The sequence below is a fragment of the Meriones unguiculatus genome, chromosome 4 (assembly GCF_030254825.1).
Source record: "Meriones unguiculatus strain TT.TT164.6M chromosome 4, Bangor_MerUng_6.1, whole genome shotgun sequence".
Taxonomy (NCBI): domain Eukaryota; kingdom Metazoa; phylum Chordata; class Mammalia; order Rodentia; family Muridae; genus Meriones; species Meriones unguiculatus.
In genome coordinates this window covers 100,710,770-100,729,129 of record NC_083352.1, presented here as the reverse complement: position 1 = coordinate 100,729,129, position 18,360 = coordinate 100,710,770, and the positions used below count along the sequence as shown (strand labels likewise).

At 41.3% G+C, this 18,360-nt stretch overlaps 1 protein-coding gene across 1 annotated transcript in view; it reads left to right on the top strand.

The window, feature by feature from the left end:
* Positions 1 to 2,805: 2,805 nt before the first annotated feature.
* The window catches only part of Chfr (checkpoint with forkhead and ring finger domains), a 31,815-nt gene continuing 16,260 nt past the window's right edge, over positions 2,806 to 18,360 (top strand). Inside the window, 8 exon segments of the mRNA XM_060382657.1 lie at positions 2,806 to 2,960; positions 3,068 to 3,208; positions 7,181 to 7,280; positions 10,858 to 10,967; positions 11,794 to 11,853; positions 11,982 to 12,197; positions 13,728 to 13,892; positions 18,116 to 18,275. Of these exon segments, the coding sequence (XP_060238640.1) occupies positions 3,079 to 3,208; positions 7,181 to 7,280; positions 10,858 to 10,967; positions 11,794 to 11,853; positions 11,982 to 12,197; positions 13,728 to 13,892; positions 18,116 to 18,275 (941 nt within the window). The 5' untranslated portion in view covers positions 2,806 to 2,960; positions 3,068 to 3,078.

Below are 18,360 nucleotides of genomic sequence, written 5' to 3'. Positions count from 1 at the left end.
CTGTCTGCATGTATGTCCACACCACCATAGCCACTACAGAATACTCGATCTGTTAGTTCCAAAGTCCACTACAAAGTTATGGATATGGCTCCTTTTCCTAAGGTAACTAGCCAGCAACATGGTAGCAAATTGCCTTGGCAAGGGGGGCAATATTTTCTTCCTGGGATGACAGTGTGGGTATTGAGAAGCCTTCTCTGTATCAAATACTTCTACCCAAACTGTCATCTACAGACTCACTGATTCCACTATCATTCATTGTATTCTATACAGTGTTGTTTTTGATGAAGACATTCACACCAAATGAAGGGCACCCTGGGTCCATGCACATGGAACTCATGGTCTTTCTGTGCACACAACATCAATCTACTAGTCTGATTTGTATAACAGAACGATACAACTACAGTATCACGTATCAAATAGCAATAATTTGATTAATGTTGTTATCAGTGGTGGCTCTGAAAGATTGAAATGAAACTTTAAAATTTCTGTTGTCGAGACTTAGTACCGTGTCTTTTCTATGTTTATACACACAAATACCATTGCATTACAAGTGCCTACAAATGTTCATTGCAGTATCATGCTATTCTCAGGTTGGTAGCCTAGGAACAACAGACAACATATAGCTTAGTTATATGGAGAGGAATTTTAATTTAGAACATAACTGCTCTGGCAAGAGATCACATTCAAAGGCCTTCTAGGTCTGTATGATCTGGCTAGAATACAAGCATGCCTTTAACCTAGGAGACAGAGGCAAGCAGATTTGAGTTCAAGGCCAGCCTGGTATAGCGCAAGCTTCCAGTTTAAACAAACAAACAAACAAACAAACAAAAAAGCTTAGGTCCTGCCATGGTACATGCCTTTAATCACAAAAAATGAAGGTGAAGTTAATTTGTAGAAGGAAGTACCCATGTTTGGAAGTGATGTCTAATTGAGTGGCAGAAAAAGAAAGTGACGATCAGAGATTTGACAGAACAGGATTTGCCCAACTCTCATGAGAAGAGAGGAAAGGGAAGCTACTTAAGGAGCAATGCAGAGAGAGAGAGGAGGCAGTTTTTCTTTTTCTTTTCTTTTTTTTTCTTTTCTTTTTTTTTTTTTTTTTTTTTGAGACAGGGTTTTTTGTGTAGCCTTGGCTGTCCTAGACTCACTTTGTAGACCAGGCTGGCCATGAACTCAGCCTCCTGAGGGCTGCCACTCCTGGCCTGAGAGGAGGCAGTTTTACCAGGACAACACTAGAGAGGTTGCAGAGAGAGAACTCAGGTGAAGACTGATTAAGCCAAAAAATGAGAAAGAGTAAGGAGATTAGAGCAGGTTGCTGGAGTTAGTTTGAAGCAAGCAGAGCAATTCAGAGGCCCAGAGAAAAGCCACATCGAGTAAGTTAGCTGGGAGAGGAGTTTGAGCCAGAACAGCTGAGTTGAACAGTCAGCCCAGAGCTCAGCAAGAACAAGGAAGGGTGAGTTTGCTAAGCAGTAAGTCTCAGAGGCTGAAAACATTCTAGGCCTATGTTAGATTGTACAGAGGCTAGAAGATTAGAACAGCTGAGTTGAACAGTCAGCCCAGAGCTCAGCAAGAACAAGGAAGGGTGAGTTTGCTAAGCAGTAAGTCTCAGAGGCTGAAAACATTCTAGGCCTATGTTAGATTGTACAGAGGCTAGAAGATTCGGGGACTAGGACTAGGTTAGCAGGCAGAGGCAATAATCCTCTGAGACAACAATTGCAGCAGGCAAATAAAAGTTATTTTTACAGTTATGTAGTAGGCTCTACCAGCCAGGCTTTTATAAATATATGATCCTCAACAATGACATCATATAGTGAGGCATTTCTCTGAACACACTTATATTTAGGCTAGTAATAGCTAAAAACGTTGAATGCATGGAGTCGGCTGACTCCAATGTCCCTAGAGCTATTTCTTCCATATCCTTTCACAGATATTTGATTACATATTTGTAGATATATGTAAAGAAGGATTTCCACATATATTTACAACTATGTCTGTGTATGTGTGTTTTTACAAAAATATCAAGTAATAGTTTTATAAAGCTGTTCACAAGCAAAGACATCCCTCAGCAGTGCTAAAATACCACTGTGTGGATTTGTCTCTCTGTCTTCAATGACTTTCTTATTCGCGGGCATTGTGTGTGCCAATGTTTCACTTTTTGGTTGTTTTTCGAGACAGGGCTTCTCTGTGTAACCTTACCTGTCCTGGACTCCTTTTGCAGACCAGGCTGGCCTCGAATTCACAGAGTCCTTCAGTGCTGGTATTATAGGCCATGCATGAGCCACGGAACCGGCTCAGCGTTTCGCTTTCACCTGGAGTCACAAACATGCATTCTTCTTTGGGATACAACTCAGGAATGACACAGGATTCTAAGAAACAGATCTTAACAGGGAAAGATATGCAAATCTGCCTTCAGAGACGACTTACCCATTTCTCTTCTACTTGACACCTTAGTTATGCTCCTTGCAAAGGGCTGGCCCAGTATACCAAACTTCCGCATTTTGTAATCTGATGTGTGAAAATAACACCTTTTCTCGCTACAGTTTAAATGGCAAACCGTACTGTATTACAAGCAAGGTTTTAAGGACCTTCGACTTTAGAAGTTACTCGCTTCTTTTTTTTTTTTTTTTTTTCCGCCTCAACATAACATGGCGCCCTCCACAGCTACTTCCGTGCTTTGCAGGCGAGTAAATAGGCCTGCCAGCACCAAAGATGGCAACGGGGTGCGCACACTGCAGTCTGCGCAGGACCGGATCGCCCTGCCCCGCCCCCTTTGGACAGCTGTTCCTGGCACCGCTCTAGCCGTCGCTCTCGGTGGGCACCACCGCCAGCCAATCACTGGGCGTACGGCCCTACATCTCCTCCCCCTCGCCTCCCGTGGATCAGCTGAGGGACCCGAGATGTCTGTTGACAGCGGCGGCGGCGGTGGCTGTGCGGCCGGTTTCGGGATCCGCGCAGGGAGGGTGGTAAGCTGGTGGGAGGGCGGGGTCCGGGCTAGGGAGGCGGCGGCAGGGTTACCGGCGCTGCCGAGTTTACGAAATAGTTCTTGAGCGGCGTTTCTGGGTCTCTGTAGATGTGAATCCTATGGAGCTACACGGGGAAGAGCAGCCGCCGCCGCAGGAACCCTGGGGGAGGCTCCTTCGTCTAGGCGCAGAGGAAGACGAACCGCAAATTCTTCTTTGGAAACGCCAGTGGACCATCGGAAGGAAGAGAGGTGCGGCAGCCAGAGTGGAGTGAGGACGAGGATAAGGGCTGGTGCACAGGGATAAAGGATAGGGGCCCAAAGCGGGTCCCCAAGTGAGAACAGAGACTGAGGGCCTACAGCAGGATGGAAGACCTAGGCATCAGAGTGGACTTAGGTGGGGGAACCGATGGGGAACTTGAGGTGGGAAAAGTACAGGGCTGGTGGGACAGAAACTACCAGAATGGAAAGGCGGGTGGGTGCACCTTGCTTTCCAGGTTTTGTCTATAAAATGGGCTTTCCAGGAAGATCTTCCTTATTTATTTGTTATTATTTTAGTTATTTATTTGTGCAGTCGGTCCTCTGGATGTTTAATGATGGATGTCGTTCAGTACTCATGACAACTTTATAAAGTAGATCCGTAAATATATCCTTCAAAATATGATCTTGTACTCATTACTGTACCCTTCTCTTTCTCAATGGAATGAAATTAGAAATCAGTAACAAAAGGAAAAGCTATGTAGAAATTAGATACTGCTATTAAACAATGATGGGTGAAAAAATAAACGGCAGGAAAAGTAGACAATGCTTTGAGACAAATGAGAACAAAAGGATATGCTGGAAGAATAGGACACTGCTACACCAGTGCTCAGAGGACAGTTTATAATGAGGGGGTTGCTATTTGAAAAAAATCTCAAAGTCTCAGGAACGAGAATATTTTATTTAATGAACCCAGGAAACAGAGTTTGAACAAAGTCATACACAGAGCCCAACATGTCTTGCTGGAGTCACTGGCATACCTTTCTATAACTTTGCATCTACCATTTTTTGCTAGGAGGATTGATGAAATCTTACATGAACAACTTGTAAGAAACCCAGCTTTGGGCCTGGGGAGAGTTTAGGTGGTAAAGTGCTTGAGGACCTGAGTTCAGACCCCTAGTACCTATGTAAAAAGCTGTGTGGTATGGCTATAATCCTACTTCCGGGGAAGCAGAAGCAGAAGAATCACTTAAGTTTTCTGGCCAACTCGTTTTCTAGAATTCTTTAGGTTTAGGTTCAGTGAGAGACCCTGTCTGAAAATACAAGTTGGAGAGGAAGATAGGTGCCTGACATCTGCCTCTACAAACATATGTATACACATACATTACAGACTCCATTATCGTAACATACGTATCAAGATGCTACATTGCATGTTAAAACAAGAAACAAAAATCTGCTTCCTAAAGGAAACCCCTTCAGTAATATCACTACCAATGTAAAGGTCATTTTACTAGTTTGTTGATAGTGAAAGCCTAGAACTAACTCCTGGAAGTTGTCCTGTTTTTTTCCTTCCTTTTTTCCTTTTCTGCTTTTGTTTGTTTTATGACAGAGATTCTCTGTGTAACAGCCCTGGCTGTCAGTTACTTCCTACTCAGGGAACTGGATAGAACTTTGGGACCTGGAGCATTTCTGTGAACCCAGCATCCATGGGACCTTAGCTGGACCAAACCTGTCTGTGTCACCTGCCTTTTCATGTACTCATCTTCCTGTAAGGTAGCTAAGTTGGATCCCCAGGAACTGGAGGAACAGACAGTTCTGAGCTGCTGTGGGGGTGCTGGGAACTGAACCTTGGACCTATGGAAGAGCAGCCAGTGCTCTTAACCGCCAAGCCATCTCTCCAGCCCCTAAGGGAGCTAAGTTATGCCTGCAGCTTTGGCTGGGTTCATTGAGCTACTGGCAAGGAATGACAAGGTCACAAGGTAGAATCTCAGTGACTGTCAGAGCAGAGTAGGCAGGAGGCTAATTCCATAAGCAGGGCCTTGGAACCTCTCATGACTGTCAACACTACCTCAAGACCTGAAGGACCTCTGCGACAAGGTTCTTGCTGCTTCGTTGGAACTCCAGATTTATCAACAGATGGATAGTACCCCTCTAGCTGCAGGTGATTTCTAAATATCAGAAGTATCAGACCAGATCCTGTTTCTGAGTCCAAAGACCAACCTCAGTGAGATGATTTTGAACAACCTGGAGATACAGCTTTCAGGCTGAGAGGAAAAGCTGGTGTACTTGCAGAATCACAAAGCATCTGGTCAGGCCAGTAGGGACATGTATTCTACCCCAGGCATTGACCTATCCTGATGTTAAGAAAGACAAGACAATATGAGTTTGTAGCAAAGAAGAACTGAAAGAACAACTGATGCCCAATCAACTGAGTGGTCTGAGATCTGAGGTGGTCACCACGTGAAGTAACTCCACATGAGCAAGTTTGAGGTTACTAACTTACAGTATATCCTTCAGAATCTTGAAATATACTTTCTATTGTATCTTGACAAGAAAGCTTTCCTGGAAGGAATGCTAACAGAGACAGAAGTCCACTTTAGAGCTTAGTTGTAGAGCCAGATGGCACAAATCAAGACAATGGTCAGCTGCATCTAAGCCTATGTGGCTCCTGTGTATGCGGATATCCAGGAGTGCCAGTAACTTGTGGACATCAGATAGCGGCTGGAGCAGATAAAGCCTTCTATCTATGCAGCCTGGTTAAGGGCCAATATGCTATACAAACATTCATCTCCAAGTTCTCTGACTCATTAGGTGTATAGACTTGTTTTCTTATAGAGGGCTTCCCCTCATAGGAGATAATGGGAGGGATCCTGGCCTTCGCTCTTTCCTTTCCCTGCTAATAAAACCTGGTGGCTCAAGGAGGGGGAAGTATTGAGTCTTCTGACCCAACAACCCATACATAATAGTGACAATTTGGGAAATTTAGTTTTTTTAAAAAACAACACAGAAATATTATAAGAATGTGTTTTCATTTTAACCCTAAGTATGGGATATGGGCTGCTTCAGATTGTCCACAGCAGCTGACTGATTCTCCTGATGCTGTAGCAGAGGCATAATTTTGCCAGCACCAGATAGTTTCTGTGATTGTGTGACATTTTGGAATTCTGGGGGCTTTTCAGAGGTTATAGAAATGCTAGCACCCCTGAGAGGCAGGGTGGGTCATTGGTTGATTGCTGTTGGTTGCTGTTATCTGTGGCTTGTTAGATAGTTGTGTGCAAAGAAGAAACAACAACAAGAAGAAATTAAAGCTCAGTCTTAACTTACCTTAAGGAACTTGATGCCCCCGAATGAGCAGGAAACCATTTAATGATAATGTTGCCCCCTCTCCCCTCTGTTCTTTTTTCTCTCCTATCTAGTATTAGGGACCTAAAAGGGTGGGAGAAGAGGGTTGGAGAAGGTTGGAAGAATAAAGAACCCAGAAAGTTACCAAAGATAACTACAGTGTTGAAGTCAAAGCACAGGCCAAAACAGGATAAGATTGTGATTTCCTGTGGGACATTGTCTCCCCTTTGCTGTTTATGCGTCCTTCATGCCCCTTCCCTTATTTTGAAACAATATATAGCCCAGGCTAGCCCAGCATATTGGGTAACCTTAGCTTGTTGGGTACCTCAGTGCTGGGATTTTGGCCTAACTTGTTCTTACATGTAAAGAGAGGCTCTTTAGTGCTGCAGTCTGTCAGCACACATACTTCCATGGTTTAAAGAAAGCACTAAGTTTATTTTAGTATTTTCCACTTTACATTTGTATTTTCCACTTTCAGTTTTATATTTTCTTGTACATGCCCCTATGATACTTTGCTTAATCATATTTTCTGTGTCTGTCAATACTTCAGTTTTGTGATTTATGAAACCCAAATGTCCATAGAGAAACAACTTAAGAACTAATTTAAAATATTAAAAAGTTAGTTAAGTCCCTTTGTATTTTGTTTTGTTTTGTCTAGTGTTTTTACAATTCAGATAGTTATCTGTTGAGTTGTTTGTGCGATAAACTGTCATGAAGAAGCTGTTGATATGATGGATATTTTCCAGGTGACTGGGTTCGGGAAGGTATGGGACATATGCGCTGTCCCTTTACTTTAGGTTAACACTTCAGTATTTAAATGTATGTGGGCACAATTGGTCACGGACTGGAAAAGCAACATGTACTCACAGAAGCCACAGTAATGTCCAGTTTCATCTGTTTTAGGTTGTGACCTGTCTTTCCCCAGCAATAAACTGGTCTCTGGAGATCACTGTAAACTTATAGTAGATGAAAAATCTGGTCATGTGATACTGGAAGACACCAGGTGAGCTCTCTCTTTCCCTTTGTAAGTTAGGAAGCTGACAGTGCAGTTGCAGTGTGGTAACAAAGGTTTCTTCCTTTTCTGTAATGCTGCTCATGTTCTCTCAAAGCATCAAGAAGTATGTTCTACAGTTTTCAGCCATGGGATCCTGGGTGTGGTTTAGTTCCTGTGGCTCATTTTTCAATTAAATCAAATATGTCTCAAATGACTCAAAAATAATATTTAAAATATATTGATTTTTCTTTTATTGAATACAGGTTTTTTTGTTGTTTGTTTGATTTTTTTTTTTTTTTTTTTTTTTTTTTTTTTTTTTTTTGTACAATACATCCTGATTACAGTTTTCTTCACCATCTACTTCTTTCAGTTCATCCTTATCTTCTTCCTTTCTGGATCCATCCCTATTCTGACTCATTAGAAAACAAACAGGCATCTAAATAATAATAAAACATAATGTAATAAAATAAAATACCAGCACTGGAGAGATGGCTCAGCGGATTAAAGCACTGTCTGCTCCTCCAGAGGTCCTGAGTTCGATTCCCAGCAGCCATATGGTGGCTCACAACCATCTGTACTAGAATCTGATGCCCTCTTCTGGAGTGCAGGCACACATGCATACGGAGTACTCATACAAAAAATAATAAACAATTTAAAAAACAAAGTATCAGGCAGCGGAGGCACATGCCTTCAATCCTAGCACTTGGGAGGCAGAGGCAGAAAAATCTCTGTAAGTTTGAGGCCAACCAAGTCTACAGATCAAAATCCATAATAGCCAAGGCTACACAGAGAAACCCTATCTAAAAAAAAAACAAAAAACAACAATAAAAGAAAAACAAAACACAAAAAACACGTGCACACACACATACACACACAAAACAAACAGAAGGAAGAGAGCCTAAGGAAAGACATAAGAAAAGCTTATAGACTTAGAGACACACTCATTCACATACTCGGGAATCCCATAAAAACACAAAACCATTAACCACAATATATATAGAAAGGGTATGTAGGATAAACATAAATAAATAAAACTGAAAAATAAAAATGAAAAAAAAAATTAAAAGCTGGAAAAAAAGCCCAGACATGACATGAGACAAGGAACCTTCAAAGATCCTGGAGGCTGAGCTGCCTTTGGCGTACATCTGAGTAGGGGATCTAGGTCCTAGCCAAGCATGGTCCTTGGTTGATTCATCTGTCTCTTTAGGACCCCCTAACACCAGATATTTTGGCTCTGTTGTTCTCCTTGTGGGGCTCCTGTTCCCTCCAGGTCTTTCTGTCTCCCCCTTGTTCCATAAGATTCCCTGTACTCTGCTCAAAGTTTGGCTATGAGTCTTAGCATTTGCTTCAGAGGCCCACTGTGGTAGGCTCCTGTTCCCTGTCTTCTCCTACTTCTGATGTCTGTCCTGTTTGCCTTTCCGAATGAGGGCAAAGCCTCTTCCCTAGGGTCTTTGTTATTGTTTAGCTCTTTAGGACTATAGATTTTAGTAGGTTTATCCTATATTATATGGCTAATATCTACTTATTAGTTAGTATATACCATGTGCTTCTGGGTTACCTCACTTAGGATGGATTTTTTTTCCCTACTATAACTGACTTGCAGTAGATCTTCAAATTCTGTATTTATGTCTGATTATCTATTGAAGGGAAACACTGCTTCAGAATGTGCTTGTTTTATATTTGGTACAAGCAGTAGGTAGCCTTCTGGTAGTATATTGAGTTGTATATCAACTACATAAGTTTTAGGGGTTTGTTTGTTTGTTTTTTGATACAATGTCATTATTCTGTGGAACTCAGAGGAACTCATGATCCCCCTGCTCCAAGTTTGAGTCTTGGGGTTTCAGGTGATTACATTTGTAGAGATTAGGCACCTAGGTGACAAGTTTTCAGGGATAGAAGCTGGGAAGAGGGTTTTCTAGGAAGAAGTCATGGTCTTTTTTCTGTTTTAGTAGATAGCAGATCAAATTCTTTAACTCTTAATGCTTTATAGAGAGTTCTACAGCCATCTTCCTGTGGCTGTGTAACAAGTTGTCATAACTTAATAGCTTAAGAGAATGTAGACTTACTTTTTGACAGTTGTATGGGTTCAAATTCCAACTTGGGTTTTAGTGGGCTGATTCCTCTGGATGCTCTTGGGATAATTCTCTTTCTTGTGAGAGGTACAGCCTCCTGGGGTAGGGGTGTGCTACAGGAGAAGCAGGTAGTCCAGGCAAAGGCATAAGGACTTGTGGGGTCAGTTCAGGTGATGAGTAGGGACCATAGCAGAGCATTTGGACTTCAGTCTGAGAGCAGGGTTCCATTTGTTGAGAAGGACTATGAACAATTGGAGGGTGGACAATTGGAGGATGCCTGGTTGTAGAATGCCAGTCAAGATTGGGTCAAGATTAAGTTCTGCATACTCTTTTATCAGTTTTACTGGGACATGGGTGTGCCTGTGTAGTTTTGTCCTGCCCTTGGTTGCTGTCGTACTTCAGTGGCAAAGCTGAGTATTTGGAGTGAGACTTGGTGACCACAGAATTTGAACCAATGCCAATTATGGAAAATGTTTGCCATTCCTTGACCTGAGAGAATTATTGTGCAAGTCTGAAATACAAATTCTTTCCAGTGCTGGATCTCAGGAATGAAGCTGCAGAGCCAAGGTCTGGTTCAGTTGTTGAATTTTTCTGTTCAGTGTCTTGAGCTCTTTGGCCATCATGTACTCATTTCCTGATTTTTCCAGTAGGTCTCCACCAAAAAGTTCTTCCCAATAGAATCCTTTCTGTCCCTACACTCTGGCCCTAGGACATGTACTGTGGCTCCTCATCTAGCAGTGTGATTATAATTGACTGTATCTTCTGAGCACAGGAGCAATGCCATCTTTAGTGAAGCCCAAAGTTTGTTTTGCTTTTGTTCTGAATGTATCTTTTGGGAAGATCAGGACTCACTAAGGAATTAATTGAATGGGGTCATGATTGTTGGAGAGAAAGGACAAAGCTATCAACTGCCTAGGAAAGAAGAAAATGATAGCACTGTGCTGCTTCAGGATCCACCCCAGGATCAGATGTCAGGATCTACCTTGAGGCATGCAAGAAAGAACCTGCATTGAAATAGAAGAGCTGTTAAAAGCATTCTGCTCTTGCAGATGACCCATGGTCAATTCTAAACCCACATGTCCATTCAAAAGCATCTGTAAGTTCAGTTTCAAGAGTGTCAATGTCCTCCTCTGGCCTCTGCAGGTACTGCATATGTACACATGTAAACCCACACCCACCCACACACCTACACATGCAAAATAATCATACAGATAAAATTTAAAAAAAATAGGGCAGGATCAAAAAATAATCTTTACAAAAAAGAAAAAAAGAAAACCAGTCTTTTAGATAATTGGGTTGTTAGTTTGCCGGTAAGTAGTTAGTAACAGGTAAGCTTTTTATCTAGAGCATTGTCAGGCTCTACTTGCGTATATAAATGGTTAAATAATTTGTTGTCCCCTCTGAGTATTTTCAAAATGGTAATGCTGAGCAGGTTTCTTAATGGTGGTAAAAAAAATGTTAATTCTATTAAGTTATTTTGAGTAGGGCAACTTACACTTTTGTTTTCTTTACAGCACAAATGGAACAGTAATCAACAAGATGCGACTGGTTAAGAAGCAGGCTTACCCTTTACAGAGTGGGGATATCATCTATTTGGTATACAGGAAGAATGAGCCAGAACACAGTAAGAGAGGAAAACTAACTGGTATAGATACTTTTCCCAGGTGTTGCACCAAGAAGCCGAGGCTAGAAAACCCCCTCAGAAAGAACATGTGTAAAAACAGACATTTCCATAGAAAGCAGCAATTATGGAGGTTCTTGGTGTAAGCCCTTGGATGGAATACTGACTCTTCAGGCAGGGCTTTTCTTCCAGAATGCCGTCAGGAGCTGCACATCGCACAATGGCAGCCAAGGGGGAGTAAATGGGTTGGGCTGGGCTTGCCTGGGCTGGGCTGGGCTGAACAGTAGAATTGGAGTGTGGGAATAAAATCCAGATTTGGGCCCAGAAACCATTAGCAGTTCTGCTCTTGGCGACTTTACAAGAGGCAGCAAATCTTAGACTGGATCCAGCTCCATGTAGGGTGAGGAGAGCTGGGAGAATTTTTGAAGGTTATTCTGAAATACTTGAAGACCACCATAAAGTCATTCTTGACAAGGAGGAAAAAAAGGGGGGCACTAATATTCCTTAAGTCCTCTTAAAGTAAAACCAGCTTCTTGTCACACAGAAGGATCTTACATCTTTTCCTTCTAGTGGCTTATAGTTATTAGTGAATTACTTTTTCACCCTTGTCTCCTTCTGAGACCATTTTTCCCTTTTGTTGCTTGCTTATACTTAGGTTGGTAAATGTGGTTCACTTTTATTAGAATTACTTAAACTGTTGAATATTGTTACCAAATGGTAAATGAAGAAAATCAAAAGACAGGTTGTGATGTGGTCAAAGGATCATAAGCAATGTGGTCTTACTTTCCACTAAGGCCACCATTTCCTGATTTGTTTAATCTTCTTTTAGCTGTGGCATACCTCTATGAATCTCTAAAGGAAAAACAAAACTTGACTCAAGAATCCTTTGGTAAGTGAGCACATGGCAAAGGCCTGGATGTTGTAAAGGACTTTTGAATCCTAGGAATGGCCCTTTACCCCTCCTAAGTGTTGTCTTTCTGAGTTCTAAGTGTACTCCTTTTATTTTTGTGCCTGCAGAAGCCAATAAAGGAAATATGTTCCATGTGACCAAAGATTCCTCAGGTCCAGGGAAGGGTGATGACCGCCAGGTTCCACCATTGTCACCCATGGCTCAAACATGTTTAGAGGAACCACAGCCATCAACATCGACATCAGACCTCTTCCCCTCAGCCTCTACCTCTTCTTCGGAGCCAGAGCTGACCTCTGCAGGGCAAAAGCATTCCTCTAGCTCTGGTGAGATGGGAATCACAATGACAGTTTTTTGTTCCTTGAGATACATTAAATCCATATTAGTAACTGTTCTGTAGTCATGTATACTGACATTTCACTCTCAAGAGAAAGACTAAACATTAGGGACCATGGTAACAGTGTTTTTATAATTTCATGTAAGTACAATTCATCTGCTGTAAATATCCCTCAGTTAGAGTGTACACATTAGTGCTTTAGGCACATTCACAAAGTTAGATGGCTATCACTGTTAACTATAGAACACTCACCTAAAAGGAAACTCACGTATCCATGCATTTGCATGTTCTGAACCTTTTCTATTTACAGTCATACAGATGTGGTCTTATGACTGACTCCTTCATTTATCATAATGTTTTCAAGGTTTACCCAGAACAGTGTGTTGGTTAGAACTACTTTTACATGCCCTGCTCCTATGGCTTGTCCTTTTTTTCTTGTCTTCATTTGATCCCTGCAGCATATAAACATGCAAAGCAAACCTACTGTATTATTTTATTTGTATTCTATTTCATCTATCCATGTGCATAGTATTTAGTCTGAAAAGGCTCTATTAACGTTCTGATAATCAGATTTCCTCAAATGGGTAATACATTCGTATCTTCTGTAATTTTTTTAAAATAAAGAAGGTCTATATGTGTGCTGAAGTATTTTCATACTAACAAAATAATTATAGTTAATACTTAGTACCTACCAGATGTGGGATGGTATAAAAAGTATCTTTATATGTTCAGTCTCCATCTGGGACCTTTCGTAGAAGTGCCATTTTATATAATCTTTGTCATCAAATTAAAAGCTGAACATAAAAGGCTCTGAAGATCAGAAGATGAGTAGGTTAGAGGCAGGAGATGGCCTGGGAAGTTAGATTTTTGTTCTTTCTTCAGTAAATGAGTTATTTTGTTCCTGAAATAATTTCCCTACACCACCCTTGTTTTATATTTTAGATAGAATAAAGCAGTTTCTTCTATTTTCAAATACTAGTGCTTATCATTTGAATATTATATGTATTGTACTATATTATTATGAATAAAATAGAGGATAATGCAAACTTTCTTGACTTTTTAGCCAAGTTTATTCCAGTTGAATGTGACACTTAAGCTTTTGTCTGTTTAGGTCAGAACTCTGTTTTGCTGATATTCCCTTTACCATACTTCCCACTCCTGTCAGAAGTATGTCTGCTTCACACCTCTGTTGGAGTGCTTAGTATGTGATATACATTCTGTGATTGTAAGAATGTGCACTTGTACATCTTAGACCCAGGATTTAGGGCTGATCCGATTATGGACCTCCCTGCATGTCTTTCCATGTGAATATGCTACTTGCCTTTAGCTTCATTAGCATAGTGATGGGCACTAGTGCATTTAAGGTCTGACTCATGGGTGAGTACTTGTGTAAGGCATGCATCATTCTTAAGGTGAGGCTTCTGATAACAAACTGCATTTGATAGAAATCAGTGACTCTTTCCTGGCTTTATCCTGAAGCAGATAAATCAGAACCTTTCTTATTTGTCCCCTTTCACAGGACCTGAGAATGCAGTCATCTCCCCCCAAAAATATAGTTCACTTCTTTCAAATGGTGAACTCTCTAGCCTTTCTCCAGTTCTCCAAGACAAAGAAGCATCCTTTTCTCTGTTGGAAACCTAAGACCATGAGGAATTGGAGCCTGTCCAAAAAAAGATGAAAGGAGGTTAGACTCTTGCTGTTCTGTGCATCCTTTGGTCTCTTGTGCTCTGTGCTATGGTGGAGTTTGCCTACAGTGGGTTTCCCGTTTTTGCAGAAGCATGTGGATCTAGTAACAGCTTGCATTTTTCTGTATGAAAGTCTAGAATTCTTTCTGTTTGCATAATCTATGTGTCAGAATTTGGGAGATAGAAGCAGGAGGATCAGAGTTCAAGGACAGCTGGCTGTGGGAATAATGTGATAAAAGAGCTCTAGAAATAATGTCCTGGGTAAAAAACTGGATTATCTGAACATTTGTGGTAAATTAAATTAATTGGCTTATGGAGGGATTGATAAGAATCACAATAATTAATACTAGGTGCAGTGGCACACGCTTGTAATCCCAGCACTCTGGGAGGCAGAGGCAGGTGGGTCTCTGAGTTCTAGGCCAACTTGGTCTAAAGGTGAGTCCAGGACAGCCAAGGCTACACAGAGAAACTGTGTCTTGAAAAAGAAACAGACAAAGAATCACAACAATTACATAGAAAATGTAAGTATAGGTCTGGTGATGTGGCTTAGCAGGTAAAGGAATTTGGTGTACAAGCCTAGCAACTTGAGTTCAATCTCTGGAACCCACCTACTGGTAAAAGTAGGAACTGACTCCACGGAGTTGTCCTCTGACCTCCACATGTATGCTATGATATATGTGCCACACACACACACACATAATAATAATAGTAATTCCTTTAAAAGAAAGACACAGTACTGCATACCTTCAGTTTCAGCACTTAAGAGACAAAGATAGGTAGATCTCTTGAATTCAGGGCCAGCCTGATCTACATAGTGAGTTCTAGGACAGCCAGAGCTACATAGTGAGACCCTGACTTGGAAGAAAAATTGTTGATATGACATGAAATTTAACTTAAACTAAAGTGGGAAATTAGAGGCTGGAGAGATTGCTCAGTGATTAAGAGCCCTTACTCTTGTAGAGGACCTGAGTTTGGGCCTAGCACCCACGTGATGGCTTACAACCACCTGTAACTCCAGTTTTAGGGGACCTAATACCCAATTTGGTCTTTGGTAGGCACCAGGCACATATGTGGTACATACATGTAGGCATTTACACATATGTACAAAATAAAAATAAATCTTTTTAAAAATAAAAAGTTATATAAGGTAGAAACCTTAAAGTTGTTAGGCTGCTTGGCTTAGCAGTGAATACTTAACATATTCATAATGATGGCCTTAAAGTGTAGAGTAACCAATATTTGCTCAGTAATAGTAAGAGGACCTTAAAATTGATACATCAGTTGAGGATGTAACTCAGTGGTTGAGCCTAATGTGGAAGGCCCTAGATTTGATTCTAATCCTGCAAACAAAGCAAGTGAACTGCACACTGACAACTGTGCATACACTACATAGTGTCGTATGTCATTAATATTTACTGTTGATTCATCTTTTAGTGAAGCAACGGTTAGTCCTAAACCAGCTGTATACCCAAGTCACCACAGACAGACTAGGATTTATTTAATTAACCTGGAACACAATGCTGGGCAATAGTTACTCCATCCTAAACCTCCAAGCCCACATGATTTCCTACCATGCAGATTTTGCCCATTATACTTGCTTTGAGTCATCTTAGGTCTGGTCCATCTCTCCAGATGGTTCCAAGACCTCTCCTGTGGATTCTCAGCTCTCCTCCCTTTGCTTCCTCCTCTTCCTTCTGGACCAGGATGGTCCCACCCTATCCTCTCCATTGCTCAGCATTGGGGCTGGTTGTTTAATTGACAGTATAGAGAATAAATGGTGGCAAGTTTACACAAACTTGAGACAGGTGATGCTTAGAATAAGCATCAATGCAATGTCCACATTGATACCAGATAGTGGGGTAGAGAAATCAGCATTTGAATGAACAAGGGTAAATTGTATGCATTCCAAAAGAACATTACACCAACAATGTAGTAAAACAAAACAAAACAAAAAAACTGAATAATTTCCCCATATAAGGAAACTAGGTAAGGAAAGGCCAAGGTAAAGAATAACTGCATTTATTTCCCTTTATGTGACTTTTATAGTTGTATGATTTCTTCTTATTATTATTCTTTTCAGATGTGCTTTTGCTATGTATTGCTGGCTAACCTGTAACTTGTTATGTAGACCAGGCTAGCCTCAAACTCACTGAGATCTACCTGCTTCAGCTTCCCAAATGCTTTGACTAACTGTGTGCACCTCTGTGCTTGGCATTTTTTTAAATGGGTGTCTGCATATGGACATGTGTGTTGATACCTTTGGAGAACAGAGAGGGCATCTGGAGCTGGAGTTACAGGTGGTTATGAGCTGGAAACTGAACTCCGGTGCTTTGGAAGAGCAACAAGTTCTCTAGCCCTAAGCATTTCTTTAATTAAAAATAAAAATTGAGGACAGGTAAGATGGCTCAGTGAGTAAAGGTGCTTGCTGCCAAGCCTGAAGACCTCTGTTAATTCACCAGGACCTACATAGTGGAAGGAAAGAACCAGCTAAGACCTGCAAGTTGTCCTCAGACTTCCACCGTATCTGCAAGTCACTAAGCAAAATGTAATAAACCCAACATTTTATTTCATTGTTTATTTGTTTTGAGACATAGCTCTGGCTGTCCCGGAATTTCACTACATAGAGCAGGCTGGCCTCAGACTCACAGAGATCCACCTGCCTCTGCCTCCCAAGTGTATCATCATGCCCAGCCTATAAACCCAACTGTTATAGAGAAAGAAAATCCAAATGTTCCATTTTACCAATGAAGACTCAGGAGCCAGATGCTGGAGTGAAAACCTGCTAACTCAGAGAGGCAGAGAAAGCACCCAGCTGACCTTCTTACTCAGCTCATGTCCTGAAGGAAAAAGCCAAAGAGCCAAAAACCCAAGGGCAGAAGCTTGCTAGCTCAGCTGATGGCCCAGGGGGAAAAGGCCTATTAGCTCAGGAAGAAAAAGCCACAAGCTAAAGGCCAAAGAGCTCCTCCTTCTCCATGCTGTCTTAAATTCTCTTCTCCCAAAGTCCCTTCTTTCTCCTAAATCCTTGTCATCTGGTTACTTGCTCTGCCTCTTGACCTGGGGTTAATTTTATTAAATCCTGTGTACAGAAAGCTCTTGGATTAAAGGTGTGTATTAGGGCTGAACCACACCAATCAAGAAACAGGTTTTTACAGTTTTACAGTTTTTACAGGTTTTTACAATCTCAGGGTTCACATGAGATCAAATATCCTGCAACATCCAATTTTTAAAAATTGAGGCAGTATGGCATTGCATGCCTATAGTCACAGTCTTGGGGAAATGGAAGCAGGTAGATCAGATCTTTAAAGTAATCCTCAGCTACATAATGAGTTTGAGACTAATCGGGGCAGCCTGAGAAAATCTCCAAAAAACAATAGTAGTAGTAATTGTGGTTTGTGTGTGTGTGTAAATGCACCAGGAAAAAGAAGTTTTTGGTTTTTCCAGACAAGGTTTCTCTTTGTCACCTGGCACTCCTGGAACTCACTTTGTAGTCCAGGCTGACCTCTGCCTCCTGAATGCTGGGATTAAAGGCATTGCAACTGCCACCCAGTAAGAGGACATTTTATTATTTATTTGCTATAGGTCAGTCAGCCCTTTATTAAAAAGATGGAAAAGAATGTTTACAAAACACTGAGACAGGTGATGCTTCATAAAAATAACCGTACCAGGCCCAGCATTTGAAGCAAAGGAACATTTTAAAGCTGCAAGTACCACCTTACAGTTTTACTTCTATCTAGCACTTTGTACATGGGGTCATATTTTATTTGTTTAAACAAAAGTGACATTCACAAAAAATACTATAAAACTGATCCTCAATCTTTCTCCCTGTCCCACTTGTTACCTTTATGTCTTATGCATACATCCTGAGTATCTTTCTTTTTTTCCTTTTAGGTCAGCAACTATTTTAATAAACCAGAATTTAGGCACATAGGAACATGTGACTTATTTGGGACCTTCTTAAATATAGTCTTTATAGCCAGACATGGTGGCACATGCCTTGAATTCCAACACTCAGGAGGCTGAGGCAGCAGATGTCTGAGTTCTGAGGCTCTGTGGTCTTTACAGTGAGTTCCTGGACAGCCAGGACCCTGTCTGAAAAACAACAAGAAAAGTCTTTTCAAGTGGTTTGTTTTCTCTGCTGTTTGTGGACAATAGCAACGTGAGGATCTTCTGTAACTTCAAGTTCAGTGGTTGTGACTATTGGGATTTGTCGTTTGTCTTACAGATGGGGAGCTTGACTTGGACCTCCAGTTATTGGTTGCAGACCAGCGTGGAAATGCCCAAACCTCACAAGAGGCCGGCAGAGTGGCCTCTGTGAAGCCAGACAAGATGGGGGAGACACTAACCTGCATCATCTGTCAAGACCTTCTGCATGACTGTGTGAGGTGTGCTGCTTCATACCCTAGGGCAGCTTCTGCAGTACTGGCTCCCTTGGCAAGTGTGGGGACATGGCCATAAATAAAATAGACT